The sequence below is a fragment of the Mus musculus genome, chromosome 17 (genome assembly GCF_000001635.26).
Source record: "Mus musculus strain C57BL/6J chromosome 17, GRCm38.p6 C57BL/6J".
Classification (NCBI taxonomy): Eukaryota; Metazoa; Chordata; class Mammalia; order Rodentia; family Muridae; genus Mus; species Mus musculus.
This window is the reverse complement of record NC_000083.6, coordinates 31940431-31961607: the sequence shown is the minus strand read 5'-3', so window position 1 is coordinate 31961607 and position 21177 is coordinate 31940431. Positions and strand designations below refer to the sequence as shown.

At 43.8% G+C, this 21177-nt stretch overlaps 1 protein-coding gene across 3 annotated transcripts in view; it reads left to right on the top strand.

The window, feature by feature from the left end:
- Positions 1-16839, top strand: part of Hsf2bp (heat shock transcription factor 2 binding protein) — a 90127-nt gene extending 73288 nt beyond the window's left edge. For 2 of the 3 annotated variants that reach the window (XM_006525035.4, XM_030250120.1), the window contains one exon: positions 14797-15695. In XM_006525035.4, coding sequence (XP_006525098.1) covers positions 14797-15005 — 209 coding nt within the window. In that variant the 3' untranslated portion in view covers positions 15006-15695. Of the gene's footprint in view, positions 1-14796 lie in introns of all 3 variants that reach the window. The other variant, NM_028902.1, reaches the window with a different exon arrangement.
- Positions 16840-21177: the final 4338 nt, after the last annotated feature.

Below are 21177 nucleotides of genomic sequence, written 5' to 3'. Positions count from 1 at the left end.
AGAGCACCCAGGGCACGTTACATGATAGAGATCTTCCTTTCTCTCTGTCACAGTTTCTAGATGACAGTGAGAACCTGGTGAGATGCCTAAGGCAAACCCAGTCCTAAGACCATGGACCCCTGAGAGGTCCCCATGGCCCCAGCTGTTTCTTTTCCAGGGAAGTAGATCTGACTGACTCCAGATTTCACAGTGATGGTATTGTTGGATTCCAACCCTCTGACGGATCAAGTTCATTGCTTTGGTTGTGAGGATGCAGAGACAGTTTTCAGGTGCTGTGTATGTCACTGATGAAATACCTCAGCTGAACTTTGAGGAAAGGCATTTGAAATAGAGGTAACGTGTACTGGGTGAAAGGACAGATACGTAATGGGGAAAGCAAGGGCAGTGTTCCTAGTGTTTAGGAAAGACTGCACACAACCTGAGGGGAGCCATGGGGAAGCAGTAGAGCTGGTGGGGGAGACTTCTGCCATACACAAGACTGTGTTCTTGTCAAAAGTGCGAAGCAGAGAAGGGTGCATTTTGATTTCCATTTAGAAAGTATCATTGTTGCCACAGGAAGATTCGGAAGTGGAAGTGTTAACTAGGGCCTCTGAAGCTCACTGGATGAGAACTCTGTCTGGGGTGTAGCCATTATAGACTTAGGCTGTGCTGGGAGGAAGAGCAGGCACGACTTCTGATGGGTGAGAGTGTCAGTGTCTGTTGTGTCCGGCCAGCAGATCACAACATGGGTTCTAGCCTGGAAAGGCATTTTGGAAACCTGGAAGAGAAGAGGGGCTAGGTGGTGAGATAAAGAAATGCAGCTAAGACAGGCATTCTGATCAAAGCTCAATTTTACTGTTCCACACGCAATTATAAAGCAGGGGAAGGGGCCCAATTCCCGCCAATTAATCTTGGGGTCCAATAGCAGGGTGACCACGTGCACGGCTCCGAACAGCAAAGCGGCAGGTTCCAGCAGTGGGCATGGCAGAACGATTGAGCGGGAAGCTCCACCCCTGAGCAAGCAGGTTTCAGGCTGGGGGAGGGGAGACTACATCTCCTCCCTTTTGTTAACAAAAAAATAAAAAAAGGAAAAAGCTGGCCTGAGGCAAAAAATTTATTTATGCTCAATAGTTCTGCCTGAATTCTAGGGCTAAAGAAAAAACATGTCTCCGTGGGATTCCCTAACTTTTCTTATGGTAAACTGTATCTGGCTAAGACTGTCCTTTCTATCCTAGTAAACAACTAACAGAAAAGCCTGGAGCTGTAGGCTCTGACTTTATAATGCTAATTAGTACTGAATAGGTAACTTCCTAGTTGAATTTTAAGTAGGGCATTGGAACCCTGGCTAAGTTTGGCTGAACAAATTTGAAATACACTTTATTAAGAATAACACTGAGTTGATATTCCTCCGCATTTTTGGATGACAGGCGGGAAACAGGGAGGAGGGGGTGACGACTGGCTCCGTAGTACAAGGCCAATTGGCTTTTTATTTTGGGATGGGAGGCAGTGAAGACAGTACGGTCTCCAACCTCTCTCCCACCTATTAATTAAGTTAAATAAGGCAACGCTTTACTGAAGTGATCAAATAATTTTCTCATCCGTAGATGAGTGGGCTTTTAACCTTGGCTTGGGTGGACATTGACCCGATTCCTCCTGTGGGTGCTGTCACGACCCACACCTGTAGCTCTTGGTATCTTTTGGGGAGGGGAGGCAGAGCCGTAGATATTTTTGGTTTTTAGCCAAAATTAGATACCAACCTCCTTTTTAAACCGGGTATAACCCACAGGAAACTCAGAAATGGTCAAGCTGGACCTTCCCCTGCAGTAGTTCTCTGCATCAAGCAATACCCATACTGTATTCGTATGATTACGAACTAGTATGCACAGTTCTGAGTACTGTGCAGCTCCTAAAGGAGAATTATCAACCTCAGATTTAGCAAGCCCTAGGCAAGAATTATGTCATTAGTAACACCACGGTTTGTGGCTAAAATAGGAGTTGGAAGTCGTTCCTCCTCATCCCTATATTTCTCACAGCCTGAGGAACTAAGGACACCTTGCAGTAACAGCAAGGGTGAAAAGCCAGAGGCCAGCTAAGGGACTAAGCCCGTCTGTCAGAATAAAAACCAATCTCTATTAGTAATTGAAATATCTACTTTTCTAGCCTTCTTGGTGAACCTAAATTTCAACTCAGACTGAAAGCCACGTGGTGGAATGTCCTGGGAATAAAGATAACAGTTGCCACTTGTGTGCTCTTGGGGGCGGGGTGGGGGGGGGGGGCGGGGATGCAAGCCCGCTGCAGTCCAGCTGAAGGTGTAGACTGACCTGCTTGAAAGACAAAAATCTTAGAGAGTGAAGAGTAACATCACAAAGCTTCTTTTGGGGAAGTTCAGGTACTTTATTCAGTTGCAAATTGTAAAGCTAAGGCTAGTCTCCGGCCTCCTGTTGGGGAGCTAGCTTGGAGAGTAGCAGGAAAACAGCTTTCCTGGGAGCTTTAGTTTCCAGCTGAATATTAAGCAAACGAGGAATCTTAGTCCTCAAGGTGATACTTATAAGAAGATTCAGAATCTGTGTTCATCTGACGAATTAATCTCTCTGGCAGCCACGGTGTTCTACATCTCGTGAAAAAACACAAACTGAGCCCCTTCCCCAGATTAGAACCGGATCTGGACCCTTCTATTCGCTAGTCAGTGGGTCCTTCTATTTTACCAATGCATAAGAATTAGAAGTAACTGGATGCCAGTGGCGATCCACTGCAGACTGACCTTTAATATCAGTTTGCAAAATATTTAGAACAAATAAGGTAAAGGCAAGATGAGCCTTTGGTGACCTTGGGGGATATAGCTGTCTATAGTTCCCTTAAAAGGCTGAACAATGATATCTGGCTCTTTTCCGAAATAAGTTAATGCCTGCCTTCTTCCAGTGATAATCATCTGAGCCACTGCTTTGTGATATGGCAAGATATTACATTTAGGAGAAATCCTTGAGTTTATCTACATTATAGGAAATTTTTGCTATAGCAGTTCCATAGGCACATGAGTCATATTAAAGATTTAACAGATGCAGGGGCAAGGAGTAATCTATATAAGTGACAAATTGCTCTTCAATAGCTTTTTCCACTAGCTGTAAGGCCAGCAATCCTTCTGAGGTTAGGGATCTAGGGGAAGTGGGGGATGTGCTCTGAATTAACTTTGCTAGGTAATTTAGATTATAGGAATCTCTAACATTGGACTGAATATTAGACCAGTCTAAGATTGAGTTAGAATGACTGGTCACACTGAAGAAAAGAGAAAAATCATTATGACTCTATTAAATGACTAATTTTACTAAGTCAGAATATACAGTCTCTGATGTACTATTGCCATAAAGTTAAGAGGCTAGAAGCTAGTCTAAACTGGAAAAATGACAAGTAAGGATGGATCTAAAACATGAATTTAATTTAGCTTTTTAGTCATTTCAATCAGGACACTGAGTCAACTTACCTGCCAGCTCGTCACACGAATTAATATGTTTCTGCAGCGTTCTGTGGAGAAAACCTGTTTTTCCCTTTCCTAATAAGGTAGCTGTTTTAGGATCAACCTATAAGCCAATAAGTAGATCCCTTTAAGATACTATAAAGCATTTATTAAATTCCTTGACATTTAAATTTTAAATTTTGAAAATAAAGGTAAGATTTAAATAGTGTGCATGGGAATGCACTAAATAGTATGCACGGGGATACAATTTTTCTCTTTTTTGTCTTTTAAGAAGTTTTAAAATTTCACAATACCTAACCTTTTGAATTAATAACTTGTTGACAAAATATTTTAAATACTTGGCTGTAAAGGGGCAGTGACTAATTGCACTTTCAATCATTTTACTTAAGGAGTGGTTGTAGCTAGAAGGCTTGAAAAGTTATTAAGAGTCACATATGCATAATTTATTTATTTATTAACTAGAAATATGCATAAGCAATTGTAAATTTGAGAATTAATAGTATCTGAGGGATGAACAATTTAAGCAATTGTGAGCTCAGAGATATGGCATTGACTATTAATATACAAATTAAGGTTTGATTGTTCAGCATTTTAAAACAACATTTACAGCACACAACTAGATTATTTGTGCTGAAACAGGGAAAACTGTGTGTCTTAAGACTCTGCCCCACAGAAGCTAGTTGGGCCCACGTGGGCCAACGATCGGCTGGGAGGATGAGAAAAATGACTTTACAATAATGTTTTTTTCTGGCCAAAGAATTGTCTTGGGCACAACTAATATTTAATTACCAATGAATATAATTAATAACAATTATAAAAGCTTTCTTTATTTTTTGTAAAATCTTTTGTAGTAAACTAAAACCCTAAGTAATAAAAGTATATTGTCTCTGAATCCTTTGGGTGAGAGCAAGGATTTAAGGTAAACTTCCTTTGAGAAGCATTAGTTAATACTTTTCACTTAGGAAACAATATACACTGAAAGATTAAAACTCTTGGCTTCTTGTATAGAAGCAGAAACAATAAAAATTTTTCTTACATAAGGTAAAGTTACATTAGCCATACCTAGAGGCAAAATTTTCTAGTGATTACAGTTCACCAGAAGCAAAACTCTTTGAATTTAAGCATTATTTTAAACATCTGAATAGATCTGCAACACTGTTAAAAAGAAATTTTCTTGAACACAGGGAAAAACTTTCTCAGGCACTGTTTGCAAAACACAAGAGGGCCACAAGCCGCTCTGGGGCTGCCCAGAGCCCTGTATTGACTCAAACGTAAAATACTTTTTAATCTGAGCATCCTGGCCCTCCTGTAATAAGGACCGATTCTAGAGGAACAATTTAACTGTCTACGCCTCTAATTTTTGATACTCTATCTTAAGATGACTTACAGTTAAAACGTTCTTCACAACTTTAGTGTTGTGAAAAAATTGCCTGTTACTGCAGTTTCCTGCCAGGCAGCAACTATAGCCAAACTGATTGTTTGAGGGTCTGATCTATGCACAAAGACAAACATAACTAGATAACTCTGTCACAGTTTTGTATGAAGTGAGCTGTATGAACGCTCTCATAAGATGATTACTCTTGTAATTATCTTAATTAACAATATATGGGTGAGTAGAAAATCTTAAATTTGTATTCAAACTGCAAGCTGCAGTCAATGGAACAATGGCAGTTTTAACCATAATTTTTAAGTTTCTTGTGCAAGATTAGGATAATACCTACAACCTTGGGAAAGCAAAACCCAAGTTTAAAACAATTTATCATCTTTAAAATCAATATAGGAGCATTACTATCATATTACAAAGTTTGGCTGCCAATTAATACCTATGAATACCTATTAAAGCAAGCTTTAATGCTTTAATAAAGAGGCATTGCTTTAAATCTTATCTTAAATTTTACTATTTAGGATAGGAACCACATTAATTATTATCTAAACTAGAAATATCTTTAGAGACCCAGCCTCTTGGCCTGCCTTATGCCACCTGTCGGAAGGACTCTAAACTATCAAATTTAACACTAACCATCTGTAACAATGTAACAATTATTAATCTTAACCAACAACTTATGAGCTGATTGTGAAAACACTCAGAGCACATTACCAATAAAAAGGAACCAAATGAAGCAGTTACATTTAGACCAATCAGAGAATATTAATTTTTGTAGCTACAATCATAGAATAAAAGGCACTTTACCATTTGTCAAACACATTAATCACGAACCATTTATCAGCTTTTTTACTCCGAAACTGAGAGGCTGTGCACTCGCCCTTTTTTCCTAAAACGAACAGTTTTTCCAGCAGGGGCCCTCCTGCCATGTGTCTGATTCCTGGCTGAAGCACGTGGCAGCTCTCTGCTTTGCAGATAAAGTTTTTTATACCATCTTTATTATCCAACATAAAACATAGAACATTCATTCATACAGACTGGACACGAACATACATGAATTGAACACGAGAACAGATTGGTGCACCAGACATTAGACGAGACACAAAAGGGAACAGAGTACTCCTGCTATAAGGCCCAGAGAGAAATTTCTCTCTGCTTTTTGGGACATTTTCCTCCCTCATGATGCAGTTTTTATTAACTGCGGCAATCCGCCTGATTATTAATTTCCTTTTAATAAACCCTTTCTTTTCTCACGCCTAATGTAGCTTCGGAGAGCCACGGCCTACCGCCTGTTACCCAGTTCCTCTTAAGCTTCACTGCTGAACCTAAGTGAACCAGCGCTCGGGTTTAACGCTGTCTTAGCTTAGCCCATACCTTCGCCGGTATGAATTTCCTTTATCCTTTAATTATTCCATGGAGCTCCGAACCAGCAGTGTCTCTTCCAAAAATCCTTTGCTCTCAGTCCCTCGTTGTTTCGCCAAATGTTGTGTCCGGCCAGCAGATCACAAAATGGTTTCTAGCCTGGAAAGGCATTTTGGAAACCTGGAAGAGAAGAGGGGCTAGGCGGCGAGATAAAGAAATGCAGCTAAGACAGGCATTCTGATCAAAGCTCAATTTTACTGTTCCACACGCAGTTATAAAGCAGGGGAAGGGGGCCCGATTCCCGCCAATTAATCTTGGAATCCAATAGCAGGGTGACCACGTGCACAGCTCCGAACAGCAAAGCGGCAGGTTCCAGCAGTGGGCATGGCAGAACGATTGAGCTGGAAGCTCCACCCCTGGGCAAGCAGGTTTCAGGCTGGGGGAGGGGAGACTACAAGTGTCCACTTAGTGCGAGGTGGACTTTGACACTGTATAAGCAGATGTGGCATCAAATACCCAAGGAGAGCTTCCTGGCAGGCTGCTCAACAGGAAATCTGGATTCCAGAGAGAGGAGGGTTAGGGGAACAGATGAGCAGCACCGGTGAGCATGGGTGAGGTCACCTAAGGAGACAAGTGGGGCAGAGGCAAGTGCATGAGAGGAGCAGTGAGGAGACATGCTGTGGCTGATGGAACAGGGCTTCCCAGTCACCCTCCAGGGCCTGGAAGGGAGTGCTTGTGTGTCGGAGCACTAAAGAACTGGGCAGTGCCAATGTGGAGATCAGTGGGGACCTGGAGATGTGCCACCTCAGGCACTGAGGAGTGGCAGTGTGACTGCAAAGTAAGGAACAGTGTGAGTCAGAGCAGGAATGGTAGCAACAGCAGCCAGTCCTAGAGTCTTTTGAAAGGAAGCAAGAGGCAGGTGGGGTCTGCAAGTGAACTGGGGCTGTGGAGAATGGTTCTACAACCCCCACCACACACACACACACACACACACACACACACACACTGTTCTCTGAAGTTTGGAAGCACAAGGCTGAGGTTGCTGCTGGAACAGACTATATTCTTAGGTGTCCATGGTGCCTTGGAAGTGACCAAGGGTCCCAGAGGAAGATAACTGCAGGTGTGTTCCAAGTGCTTGGCCACTGGCTAGAAATCCTGGTGGGGACAATTATTGTTGCAGTTGAAACAAATGCCCTTGCCTCAGATGAGAGGGACAGCTTGCTGGATTCCTTCACGATAATTTTAATCATTAAGCACATTGGATGGTTGAAAAGAATCGTAAACTATTACTAATATGTGGACAGAGATGATTTATTTTTGGTGATTGTAAAGAATTTTTATTACACATCATTGCTTATTCTCAATTAAGTTAATTTGCATGTGATTTGGAATATGAAATCTAATATACAGAATATGTGCATAGAAATAGGATTCTCATTAAATTCATATTTTATTTAAAAGCCTTGTGAAAATTCATGTATCATTTCCATATTAGAGCCCTGCTGATCCCTGTCAAATGCCCTGTGCCCACTGCTGCTTGCTTCCTGTGGGGACTGGTGCTAGTCTGTCTACTCAGGCTTCTCCCCATGAAACTTATTCCTCAGAATTGCTTGTTGACTCCTGGTAACAAAGGAAGAGAGTCTTCCATCATCCCACCATCCCAGAACAGTCATAGCTTGAGTCAGATTAACACTGATTTTTTTTTTTTGCATTATTATGGCTGCTATTATTCATACCTAAGTCTTAAATGATTTCCTTTTCTTCCAGGTTTTTATTTTGGCAATAATTTTCTCATTTTGTATATTTTTCTTTACTACTACTACTACTACTACTATTGTATTTGTGCATGTATTCTTATATGTACACACATCTGTATGTGTAAGGACAGGGATCAACCTTAAGTTGAGAGACAGGGTTTCTCTCTGAGACTTGTAGCTCACCAATAAGGCAAGGCAGGCTGGCTGGCCAGCAAGCCCCAGAGATCCTCCTGTCTCTCTCTGCCTCTCTGGTGCTGGGATTACAGGTGTGTGCTATCAGGCCTGGCTCAGTTAGCCTGGTTCCTACATGTTAATTTCTATCTAGCCTTCAATTCTCCCCATTATCCAGTCTCCTCGGAAGAGGTTTTTCTCTCCCATGTGCCCATAGTTTCCTGTTCCTCACAGTCTCGTCTTGCTTCTGCTGAGCTCTAAGGATCCCCCTCCCCCTGCCGCCTCCTCCTTGCTTTGTTGGCATGTTTAGGTTGGACCATGCAGTCTGGTATTCTTGGAGAAGAGCTGAGGACACGCTTTGTGTCTGAATCCTTCTCCCCTGTGGCATAGACTCTAGGGAGAAGACATCTCCCCATTCTGTCCTGACGCCCAGTGCTGCAGAGAGAAGTTTTGGTGGTGGTGGGTTTTGTTTGTTTGTTTGTTTGTCTGTTTGTTTCTGAGACAGGATTCACTATGGAGTCTTTGTACCTACCTGATCTGCTTTTAGAAACGTATGTAATTCCTGTTTTGTTATCTAAAGTTCTAGCTTTCATGATGACACCTCCATCTCCTGTACTGCTGTACTTGGTTCTAGTTTATCTCAACCCTATATTGTTTTCTCTGAACTCTTATATTTTATGCATTTTAAATCAATTTGTCTGAAAACTAAAATGACTCTTTCAGTTTGCATAATGCATGCCCCTCCCTTCTGAGTGGCTCTGAGTTATCAAGTCCGTGCACACTGGCGGCTGTCTGCTGACTAGTTCTCTGGCCTGTGGGAGCTGTCCCCGACCCAGCCTTTGCCCATCTGCCAGTAGCACTGCTTCCGAGAGTCCCTCAACTCCATTTTCTCGGCTTCCTGATGACGTTTTTCTTTCTGTGATCATGTTTTAATTTCTACAGTCTCTGGTTTGGGAGTATCTGATTCTTTCTCAGTGGGTGGTAGGGCATCTTTAGGTCCTTGAGGAAGGCCTTTTCCTGCAGCATCTCTCTCCTTCACCCTCCAGTCATCCGGGAAGGGCAGGCATGGGGAACTGCCCCAGGGTCTAGGATCCACTGTTGTTTTGTTTTATAAAGTCAGGCAGATTAGTTGTAATCTACATGAAGTAGCATCCTTGGATTGTCTGCTTCTGGATTCTTCAACACTCTTCATTTATTTCCAGGTCAATCCCTTGGTAATTCCATGTTGTCTTAAGAACTGTGGGTCTGGGCTGCCAGTGGAGCCACAAGGCCTTGTCTTTCTTTTTGAATTATCTCGGCTCTTGCAGTCTTTTACCTTTCCTGTAAGACCAAGAATGGGTTGTTGATTTTTAAAACTGTATGTATGTATTGTGTGTATGTATGTATATATATGTATGTATGTATGTGTGTGTGTATGTTACGTATGTTTCATTCATTCATGCATTCATTTTACATGCATGAGTGTTTGCATGTATGTGTACCATGTGTATGCCTGGTACCTGCAGAAGTAGCATAGTGCATGTATTAGAGTCCCTGCAGTTGGAGTTATAGATACTGTTAGCCACTATGTAGGTGCTGGGAATTGAACCCAGGTCCTCTGGAAGAACAACCAGTGTTTTTAACTGTCAGGCTATCTCCCTAGTCCTGTTTTGTTGATTTTTACAAAAATGTTTACTGGGATTTTGATTGGAATTACATTGCATATGTAGATAAAATTGAAGAGATTTGGCATTGTAAGCCTCTCCAGACATCTTGTCCTTTATAAATGTTATTATGGCCTCAGTCTTACTTGCGCTGGAGGCTTGGTCCTCAGCGGATGAGACTACCTGAGATGAAGGAACTTAGGGGATAGAGCCTAGTTGGAAGAAGTGGGTCATTTCAGGGAGCTTACTTTTGAAGGGGACAGTGGAGCTCTGACTCCTTCCTCTTAGTCCCTTCTTTTTCTGTGCAGAGTGAGGCGAGCTGTTTTCCCTACCATGTACTTTAACTATGAAATCTATCTCATCACAGGCCCTGAAGCAATCAGACCAAGCAGCTATGCTATGAGCCTTGTGCAGGTTTCTGTTGAACAGAGAGCTAGTCTCAGCACAGGACACCTCTTGGTTTCGTTGCCTCTGTTTTCTACTTCAGTGTCATGTGGGTTTTACCTTTTGAAGCTTCCAGACATTCTTTTCTTTTTTCAGCCATATTTATAGAGATTTTATTTCCTTTATTTGAGAAACTTAAATCTTAGGTACATCAAAACCAATTTCTGGGATGAGGGGAAAAAAACCAGAACCCACAATAGAAAAAAAAAAGTTATCATCTGGGTCACAACAGAACCCAGAGAATATATTCTTATAATTGAAAAGTTATAGGTGCTTCATAATTGACCTTCTGATACAAAATGACCTATTGAATTTGCAACTTGGTTTTTGGTGTGGAGGTCCACAGACAAACTAGGACATCTTCAGACCTTAGCTGGGGTCTAAGCAAAGAGGGGTTATTTGGCTTTCGACTCTTTTTTTCTTGTCTAAGAGGTAGTAGCAGCAACAGTGCCCACCTCTGGGCAGCTTCTTTCTTGGCATGATGAGCCTGCAGGACTTCCACAGCTTCTTCATCCACCTTAGAACAGAGAGACACAGGGGACTCCAGCATGTGCAGCAGCTCAGAGTTGTCAATTTCCAGCAGCATCCCGGTGATTTTCCCAGCCAGGTTTGAATGCATTGTTTGGATAATCGGGAACAGACGCTCCCCCAGCATCTGCTTCTGCTTCTGCTCCTGGAGGGGTGCTGCAGCAAGCATGGAGGCAGTCAGGGGCTCCTGACCCTGGACGTGGACTGCAGGCTGGGGGGCCTGCAGCAGCTGGATGGCAGGGTGTGGGCTGAGGACACTGGAGGCGTACTTGTATGGAGCCACAGCCCTGGGAGCGGTGGCAGCAACTGCGGCCTGAGCTTCCAGACATTCTATACAATAATAGTGTGCTTAGGGTTTATAATTTTTTGTCATCTTTAGTGCTATTCTTTTAAAAATCTTAATTTGCATTTTTTTGTCAGTGTGTGGATAAAGCTGATCTTTATGTGCTGACCCTGTGATCCTGAAACCTTGTAAAACTCAGATCCAGTGGCCTTTTGCATATTCTTTGAAATGTCGGTACAGGGAGTCACAGCATGTGGAAGCAGAGATAGTTTTAGTTCTTCCTTTTCAGTCTGTGTGTCTCTGTGTTGCAGAGGCTAAAATATCAACTGTGATTTGGATGGAGGTTTTGAGGATGGTGTCCTTGCGTCTTAGAGGCTTTGGCCCACTATTATGTGTGCTATTGTCTGCCTGTGTTTGTAGATACCTTCAGTAAGTATGGTCAGAATATTTCATTCTGTTCTCATTTGCTGAGAGTTTTTATAATATGAACAAATACTAAATTTACCAAAGGACTTGTCAGCATCTGGTTGGAAAGATAAAGAATCCTTAGTCTGTGGTATAAGAACTATTTGCATAATTGACAAGTGTTGAACACATTTAGCATTCCCAGAATGCAAATGCATATTTATTTTGAAGTATTGTCTCTATATAGTCCTGAATCTGATTTGCTAATATTTTGTTCAGAATTTTTACAAAAGATGTGGCTCTGTTATCTTCTCATAATTTTTTTTTTTTTTTTTTTTTTTTTTTTTTTGGTTTTTGGTTTTTTGAGATAGGGTTTCTCTGTGTAGCCTTGGCTGTCCTGGAACTCACTTTGTAGACCAGGCTGGCCTCAAACTCAGAAATCCGCCAACCTCTGCTGGGATTAAAGGCGTGCGCCACCACGCCCAGCTCATAAAATGTTTATATGGTTTGGGCATCAGAATAATTTTGGCCTCATTTAGAAAATTGAGGTGTGTTCTTTCTATTTTCTGGAAATCTTTTAAAAATTTGTGTGTGTGTACATGTGTGTATATGCTTTGTGTATGTGAGTGCAGTGTCTACAAAGGCCAGAGGGTGTTGGATCCTCTCGATATAAAGTCACAGGTAGTCATGAGCCCCATGATGTGGGCACTGGGGACGGAACTTGAGTCCTCTGGAAAAGCATCAAGCCATGGCTTGATTACCAGTTGAGCCATCTGTCTAGCTCCATCTACTCCCTACAAGTCTCTTTTTTCCCCAGAGCTGAGGACCCAGGGCCTTGTGCTTGCTATGCAAATGCTCTACCACTGAGCTAAATCCCCACCCCCTCTTTGGAAGTCTTATATAGGATTACTGTGTCTTCTGTAAATGAAGCCATCTGGGTCTGGGTTCTTCTTACTCATTGTTTAAACATTTCCTATTAACTTCAAATTCAATTTTCTTAGTAGATGTAGGAATAATTTAGGTTATTCAACCTAAAGAAAAAACACAGGGAACTTTGAATGTTCATTCATCCAAGTTTTAAAATTATGGACACAAAATTGTTCCTATCCCTTCTTATTCTTAACTTTCTGTAGGGTTTGTAGTTAAAGCCACTGTCTTGCTCTTGATATTTCTCATTTCTGACTTTCCTTCCTTTCTGCTAGTCTTGACTAGTTTTAGGAATTATTTTTCAAAGGGCCAACTTTTGATTTTTTTCATTTTCCTCCTGAATTGATTTTACTTATTTATCTTTTTGTTGTTCATTTGGTGGTCTTTGAGACAAGAAAGTCACTGTGTGTCTTTGGCTATCCTGGAATTCAAGGCCCAGTTTTGTCTTGAACTCACAGTGGTCCTCCTGCCTTAGCTCTCTAGTTATAGACATCAGCTCCACATCCAATATTTTTACTCTCAACTGTATTGATTTCTGCACATATCTTTATTAGTTTTGCATGTCTTATTTTAGCCCCTTTCCCTCAGTCTCACAAGATTAAGGTAAAGATAATTAGAAAGGATTTTATTTTTGATGCCTGCTTTAGTGTTTCTCCTTGCTGCTCTCTACTTGTGCCTGGGTTTCTCTGGAGTATTCTGTAGCAGCCACCCTGCCCTATACTTTCATACCTCTTACCTCTTCTCTCGAATAGAAAGATTTCAGTAGTCTCCGTGCCCCTCCTTCAATGAAGAGCAGGTTTTATTTTAGCCTTCCCTAACTACAACCCCCACCTTTGTTCTATAAAAGAAGTCTATGGTTTGGGCTAAGGGAGTAGTGTGTTCAGTCCCACTGACTTCTTGAAAGGTCCTTTTGAGTGAGTGTACTGCTAAGAAAGAGGAGCTGGTTGTATGCATGGCTCCCATTACAGCTCCCAGCCTATAGTGTATCCACCAGAAGAGGAATGGTTAGAGTTTATCCTGGCTAACGATTATAGCTTTGACTTAGGCTATTATTTTGGTCTACTTTTCAGTGGTTATTATAATATAAGCAGGGTTATAAGGCTCTGTAACTCCTGAGGAGCATTCAGATGGAAAGCAGTGAAATACATTGTGGATCTTGTAGCCTATGTGTGGTGGTTTTAGTAAGAATGGCCCCCATAGGCTCATACATTTGATTCCTAGATGGTAGACTGGGAAGGATTAGGAGGTGTGATCTTGTTAGGTCTATTTTTTTTCTTTTTTGAGGTTTCTAAAAGTCCACACTAGACCTAGTTTCTTGCTGTCTGCTTCCATCTTGTGAATAAGATATGTGCTCTCTTGTTGCTCCAACACAATGCTTACCTGCCTGCCTGCCATGCTTCCCGCCATAATGATCATGAACTAACCCTCTGAAACTGCAAACATTTTCCACGTTAAACACTTTCTTTTATAAGTAGCCTTGGTCATGTTGTCTCTTCCCAGCAATAGAACAGTAACAAAGACACTGTGACATTATCCATTTCAAAGACCCCAAGTAGGCACTTTCTATGTTATTGCTGAGGAATTTGTCACAGTTGGCGTGAACGTGAGAGGTACTACCTTCTTAAGCAACTGTAAAAGTAGGCAGTCCAAAAAACCATGGGAAACCCTTGTCAGTGAGTTCTACATACTGTGATTATTGTCTCAGAAGGAAGAGAGGCTTATTTTGGCTTGTGGTCTGAAATGTTTCAGTCTTTTAGTCTTTGGCCTTATTGCTTTGGGCTGTGACAGCAGGGTATGTCTTTTTACCATATAGCAGCTGAGAAGCAACGAGAGAAACAAATGGACTAGGGGTCCCAGTATCCCCTTGAAGCGCACATCCCTCGTGACCTAACTTCTTCCCCTTAAGTGCAATTCTGTAAAGTTTTCACTACCTCCTGAGAGCACACCAGGCTAACAACTAAGCCTTTCACCTGACTACCATAAGGGAAACATCAAACCCCTTAGAAGCCCTGATAGTTTTAGTTTAGTGGGTTTGTTTTAAGATTTATTTTATTTTATGTGTATGAGTGTTTTGCCTGTGTGTATGTGTGTGCACCACATATGTGCCTGGTACCCATGGAGGCCAGAAGGTGTGAGATTCCTTGGACCTGGAGTTATAGACAGTTGTGAACCACCACGTGGGTGCTGGGAATCGAACCCCAGTTCTCTGAAAAAGCAAGTGCTTTTAACTGCTTTAAATTATGTAATCACAGCATTTAAAGATGTGTGTTTACTAAAGGTGGTGGTGATTGTGTTCAGTCACAAACATAACAAGCCTAGGCTTCTATTTCTGGATTAGCCCACAGCTTTTTCAATTGTCAAACCTGTCATTCAGAAAGACCCCTCTAGGATGGCTTCCTGAAGAGGCTTTGATTTTAACCAGCAGCATCTCTTCTTCCTAGATCCAGACGCGGAAGTGTGTCTTCATACCCTGCGGCTCATCCAGTCTGTGGTTCTAGAACCAGACGTCTTCTCCAAGGTGGCCTCTGAGCTCCAGAGCTCCTTACCCTTGCAGCGCATCCTGGCCATGTCCAAGAGCCGCAACTCCCACCTGCAGTCTGCTGCCCAGGAGCTCCTGGAAGACCTCCGCGCCCTGGACTGTAATGTTTAGATGTGCTCTACCACCAGGAGCCCGGTGAAAATGCCAGTGGTCCATCCCCTCCCAGGCTTCTAACTCCATGTTCAAAACTAGATGTCACTGTATGTCATGTGTTAGAGATTGCAGGCCTTGAGGGACTAGAGATGGACATGATGGGTCAGCATCCTACCTCTTCCTCCTGGGAGTGCACACTTGTTAGGCAGCTGGTTAATCTTGCCAGAGCAGTGACCAAAAAAATGTCACCTTTGAATGCATGGAAACTCTCAAAGTGTTTTCTCAGAGTAGCTTCTTGCTGCCCCGGAGGCTGCCTGCAGCATGGGAGTTTAGATCACTAAACACCATGGTCAGTGTTTCCCAGAAGCATTTCTGTGATGGCCTGTGCTCTTCCCCTGGTAACTGGAACCCCTCCGCACAGGCTTACCAACCTAGCCTTTTGTCGCTTACTATTTCACATGCATCGGACAGTCGATCTCTGTCTTGGTGCTGCTTTTATTTTTGAATAAAGCTGAGTCAGTATCACATTCTCAATATAATCTTGGGTTTAGGAAGTGGTGTCCTTTGTACATTAACTATGTTATTTGTCTAGGAAAACACTTTCCTTATTTTGTTCTGGCCCCTTCACTATGAACTTAAAGCAAATGTGGGAAGGTAGCTTGAAGATGAACACTATGAGATTAAATTCCATTAAATGGTCATCCATCTGCCTGCACTCATGTGCCTGTGCATGTGTGGGCTGCTGTTCATGCAGCCATGACACTACGTAGCTTCTGCTTAAAGATACTGGCAGAGGACAAAAGACAACATGCTGCCCTGTCACAAATAGGGAGATGTGCGGCAGGAGATGTCCATTTAAGTCAGCATACACCATCCCTTCTCTGGCAGGACAAGTTGCTGCAGGGCATTGAGCTTAGACATCCTGTGAGGGAGGAAGTGTCCCTTTGCAGTGGCAGCCTCGGCACACATGTTGAGCTGCTTCTCTGTGTGTGGTGTTGTAGAGTGAGTTCGTTTTCTTGTAAGAGGATGTGTGCTTTATGTTGAATGAAGAACTCAAGAGAAAGGCATGGCCGCTTGGGTCTGTGGAGCACTAACTCGGCAGAGCAAGGTAGAGGTAAAGCGCTTACGATTCATGGAGGGGAGCAGGCATGGGTCCACCATCTGTGCTGGGCGGCTCCCCGTGAAGGGTAAGTGAGTGCACATGGTGGCGTCATGGCACCCCTTCCTTCTGCTTGTTTAACATCCTAGCCAGGGGAGCTGCAGTGATCCGCTTGTGCTTCTCTAGGGTTGCTGAGCTTTCTCTACCAAAAAGGCCTCACCTAGTGTAGATAAGAATAAACCGCCAGCCACGTGGTGGTGGGACGCACCTTTATCTCAGCACTCGGGAGGCTGAGGCAAGCAGATCTTTGTGAGTTCCTGGACAGCAAGGGCTGCACAGAGAAACACTGTCTCAAACAACAAAACAAAACAAAACAAAACAAAACAAAACAAAACAAAACAAAACAAAAATGAGAAGGAGGAGGAGGAAGAAGGAAAGAAAAGCTGCAGTAGCAGCCCCTGCTGCCTACCCTAAGTATCCTGGGGGTGGCGGTTATTAGATGGCCATGAGCGCTTGATCATCCCTTCTGTTCTGAGCACATTCTAAGCAAGTATCTTTGGGCAGATTCTCCTACAATTGCTATGCACAGGTTTCCTTTGTGAGCAGTGTAGGGAGTACCAAAGGACCCAGGCCAGTGACCCTACTCTTCACTGCAAGTCCAATAGGAAATCATGGCCTCCTTAATTTTCTTCTGTATCTAGTAATTTAAAGAAAACCTACTCAGCTAAAAAAATAAAAATATAAATTGAGGTGTATACCTTGCAGGGATTGAACCCTTATGAATTTAAAAAGCAGAGATAAACCAGTAAAGCAACACAGACATGTACTTTCGAGTTTTTAAAACACTCTTCTTGTATTTGTAGAGCTAAGGAGCTTGTTCTTTGTCACCAAAAGCTTATGAGACGGTAGGAAGCCTGGCAGAAGAGCCATCCTGTGCCCATTCCTCCCCACTGAGCCTCTCTGGCTCTGGTGTTAGCACTGGCCTTGGAACCTGTGCTGTCAAGTCTGAGAGCTGATCTGGATCGTGCTCAGAGCCATGTGAAGTCTGGGGATGGACTTGGAGACCTGTCTCTTCTCTACACAGGCTGTGACTGGGAGAGGCCTGTTGTGCGGCAGCTCTGAGCCCAGAGCTGTGTAGCCCATACACCAGCAGTTAAAGCATGGAATCACAAGTCTGTGGCCAAGGAGGAGCGTGAAGAAGGTTGTAGGCTGCCTGCCACACCTGTCCTTCCAGATCTGCTGCGTGTGCTGCTGTGATGTCACACTAAGCAGAGAGGGCTGGCAGGCATCTCTGCAGACTTACAGATTTCCCAAGAAGTCACGACATTAACATTTGCTCTCTGTCTTCCCACAGCATAGCTGCTTCAAGTGTCCCAATAGGAGTTCTTTGACCGATTGATGACCCTGGGATAGCATAGGATGAGGTGTCAGACTCAGTATCCTATCGGAACAGTGTGTGAGCTCTGAAGAATGTGGGGATCCACTGAAAGGTCCTTGGATACTTTCCCAGTGCAGGCTGGGGTGGGAAGGACAGGAAACAATTACTACGTCCAGCTCCGCAAATGCTGTGACTACCACGTTGTTGTTGTCTCTGCTCCAAACATGCTCACATTTAGATTTATGTGCAGATTTACAGTAAGAAGTCAGTATGCGGTATACAATGAAAACTGTCCTTGCGGTTTTAAAAAAGTCACAAAATAAGATTAACATAACATCTCACCATTTTTAATGTAGAATTCAGCAGCATGTCCACCACCACTCTCTGTTTCTAGGACTTCATCTTCATCTCAGACACTAAGGCCCAGTAAATAACATCCCCTTCCCCAAGCTCTGTCTCCTAGGTTTTGGTGTGCCTGGACTGTTTTTGTGTCCGTGAACTTAGCTGGAACGTTTGCCCACTTGGTCTGGGTATTTCCTCTGTGTAACGCTGGGGTTTGTGTGTGTTGAGTATGTGTCAGAGCTTCCTTGTTTTAATGGCTGTACAGCCATGTTCACATGACCACAGTGCATTTCTGCATTTGTTGTCGAACATTTGGGTTCATTCCACCTTTTAGCTACTAGTGAACAAGCCTGCCAAGAACACAAGTGTGCAAAGGTCTGCTTGAGTCCCCACTTTTGATTCTTAGCAGTGAAATTGCTAGATCATGCGGTAACACTGTGTTTTAAGTCTTTTTGCTTGTATAAATAAGTGTGTGTGTGGTTGCACATGCATATGTTCAGGTGCCTATGTGTAAGTTTGGAGGCCTAAAATCGATGTCGGATGTCTTCCTTAGTTCCCGAGGTATATACTTAGGTGGGATCTCTCACCAGACCTGGAGTTTGATGATTCCAGCCAATCCAGCCAGCCAGCTTGCCCTAGGGACACTGTCTCTACCTGCTGGATAATAAGGATTACGGGGAACTGTCACACCCACCTGACTTTTACAGGGATCCTAAGGATCCAGGTTCTGGTCCTCACACTCTCATGGCAAAGTTTTATCCACTGAGCCAAACTGCTGACCACAGAAGCTGCACACAGTCTCTTCTCACCAACAGCAGTGCAAGAGTCTTCATCTACACACTCTTTGCTGTTTCTTTCTTACCAATTGACCATTCATGGTAGTAGCCGTGATGCAGGTCTCACTGTGGTCTTTTCTTCCCCAGCGCTGCATGCTGCCTATAGTGACCATTGCTGTGGCTGCCTTGGCAGCAGGTCTGTTGAGGCCCTTGAGATATTTTTGAATTGAACTATTGTTTTCTGTGGCAGAGCTGCAGGGTTTCCACATGTTCAGGATCCCTGATCAGACTGAGGGCTTGCCGGTGCTTGCCGCCATTTCGTAGGACATCTTCACTGCAGTGTCCTCTAACATGGAGGAGCTGTCCCTTTCCATCATGGCCAGCTTCTGTTTCTATCTACATCTTACTCTCAGCGTCTTTGAGATCACCAAATCTGCAGTCATGAGGGAAGCCCTCCCTTGCTTTCATGTGACTTTTATGGTCTTATCTCTTTGCTTTAGAGCTTTCATCCACTCTGAGGGTTTTGTTTTTGTTTTGAGATGAGAGTATCACTATATTGCCCAGTGTAACTTGGAGCTCCTGGACCTAAGCAGTCCTCCAATCTCAACATCTTGAGTAACCGAGGAAGCTGCCACCATGCCCAGCTCGTGCATATGGTATAAGGTAGAGGGCTGGGTGTGTGGATATCCAGTTTTCCAAATAGCGTGTTCAACTTTGTCGTTGTCATTTCAACACATCATAACAAATGTGATTTTCAGAGCTCAGAAAGTGGTGGTGTATATTTTGCCTTCTGGGTTTTAAACACTTTAGCTCCATGAGTAGCCCTTTTTATAAGGATTATAGACTGTGCCCAGAGGGGCTCCCTGACTTGCCTCTTGCTCCTCTCAGAGGTGAGCCTAATGTTCCCGGCACAGTGACTGACAGTTGGCAAAGTGACGCCTGCCCACATAGTCAGCATGGCTTTTCATTGAAGGCATTTTTATAGCTCCAGCTTCATGCAGAATACTTCTGTGACTGTCCACGAAGAAGATTCCAGGCAGCAAGAGGAGGCAGGAGGCCAGAGAGTACTCGTGGAGGGCCTGCAGAGGGAGGGTGAGCTACAGTGCAGCTGACCCTGTGGTGGATGCTGTAAAAGAGCTGGCTGTGGGAAGGCGGGGTGGGGAGACCTTGGATTTACACTTGAATATAAGAAGATTAAGGATTTAAGCATTAAATGGGCTCTCTCTCTCTCTCTCTCTCTCTCTCTCTCTCTTTTTCCTCTCTCTCTCTGATAGTGATGCCCTTTCCTACTTGCTGTGAGCTGATGTCCACAAATCCCTCCCAGGATAAAGGCCTCTTCTTCCTTGGTACCCAGGGAGCCAGGGCGCTGATGAATGAAGCTGGACTAGGCAGTGAGGGCAGCCCCAAGAGGGTGCAGGGAGGGTGGGAAGGCTTAAGCCAGCCTGGGCCTGGTGCCTTTTCTTTCCAAGGTGAATCACAGTCACGTGATAGCATTCTCCAAGGAGCAGGTATCACAGGTAAAGGCCACATGCTTCTGAGCAGCCAAGGCCGTGAGTTGTGATACACTAGACATTTCTCTCTTCTCCCTCACATATTCCCCTTGCATTTGATGGGCCTGTGAGGCCAGGAGACGGGTTTAAAGCCCTGTGTATTCTTGAGACCAGCCCTGTGTTACCAGTGTGACTGTGTTTTGGCTGTAGACCAAGTGTACGTGCTCAGACACTCTGTCAGTTCTGTAGAAGTGGTGGCAAGTTATCATTGTCCTGCAGGACTGACCTAAAGTCCCTACCTCACAAGATTCCAGCCAGCTGCCACTTATATTACCAGCAACTCACTGACCACCAGGGCCCTGAACCCAGGCTGGCCTCAAGTGGAGCACCATCCCTCCTGCTGTCTCGGTTCCTGGCTTCCTTGCCTCCTAAAGCCTCCCTTTTTATCTAGTGTTCTGGAAAGAATCCCATTTCTGGGGGTTGCCAGGAAAAAGCTTTATTCAGGTTATACTAGAATCTCAATGGAAACAAATAAACCCTGGGCCTAGGCCTAGGGTTCAGGCTTTGGGGTAAGAGTGGTGTCCGAGGTTCATGCACCTGCCAGCTGGCTAGCTCCAGGGCCCTGTCTATCCTGTTGACGTCATTAGCACAGGAGACTCCCAGCAAGGAACAAAGCTGCCTGTACTCTTGGGCTCTTGATCCTATCATCTTGTCTCAGGAAACCCTTGACTAAGGTCCAGGCAGGTGAAAAGCCTTCCTGTTTGTCACATACAACTCGGGGCCAAGCAGTCCCCTTTGGCATTAATTCCTGCCCTAGAGGGCATACTGCATCCAGTGTCGCTTGCATAAGCCATGCTGCAGTTTCTCTTTCCCAAAATGTGTTATGGGTACCTTCCTTAGCACATAGTTCATTATTTCCCAGTCCTCCAGAACATTCTGGCCTGGGCCATGCCCTCCTCAGCCTGTGGAGATGTAGCTTTCACTTCAGAAGAGGCAAGAGCTTTGGTGCTGGGAGAGCGCCGTGTCCTTCCCAGGGACTGCTGTGCAGACTTGGGAGACGCTGTCTCCTCTCTGAGTGTTTGTGGCTGGGACTGAACTCTGACCT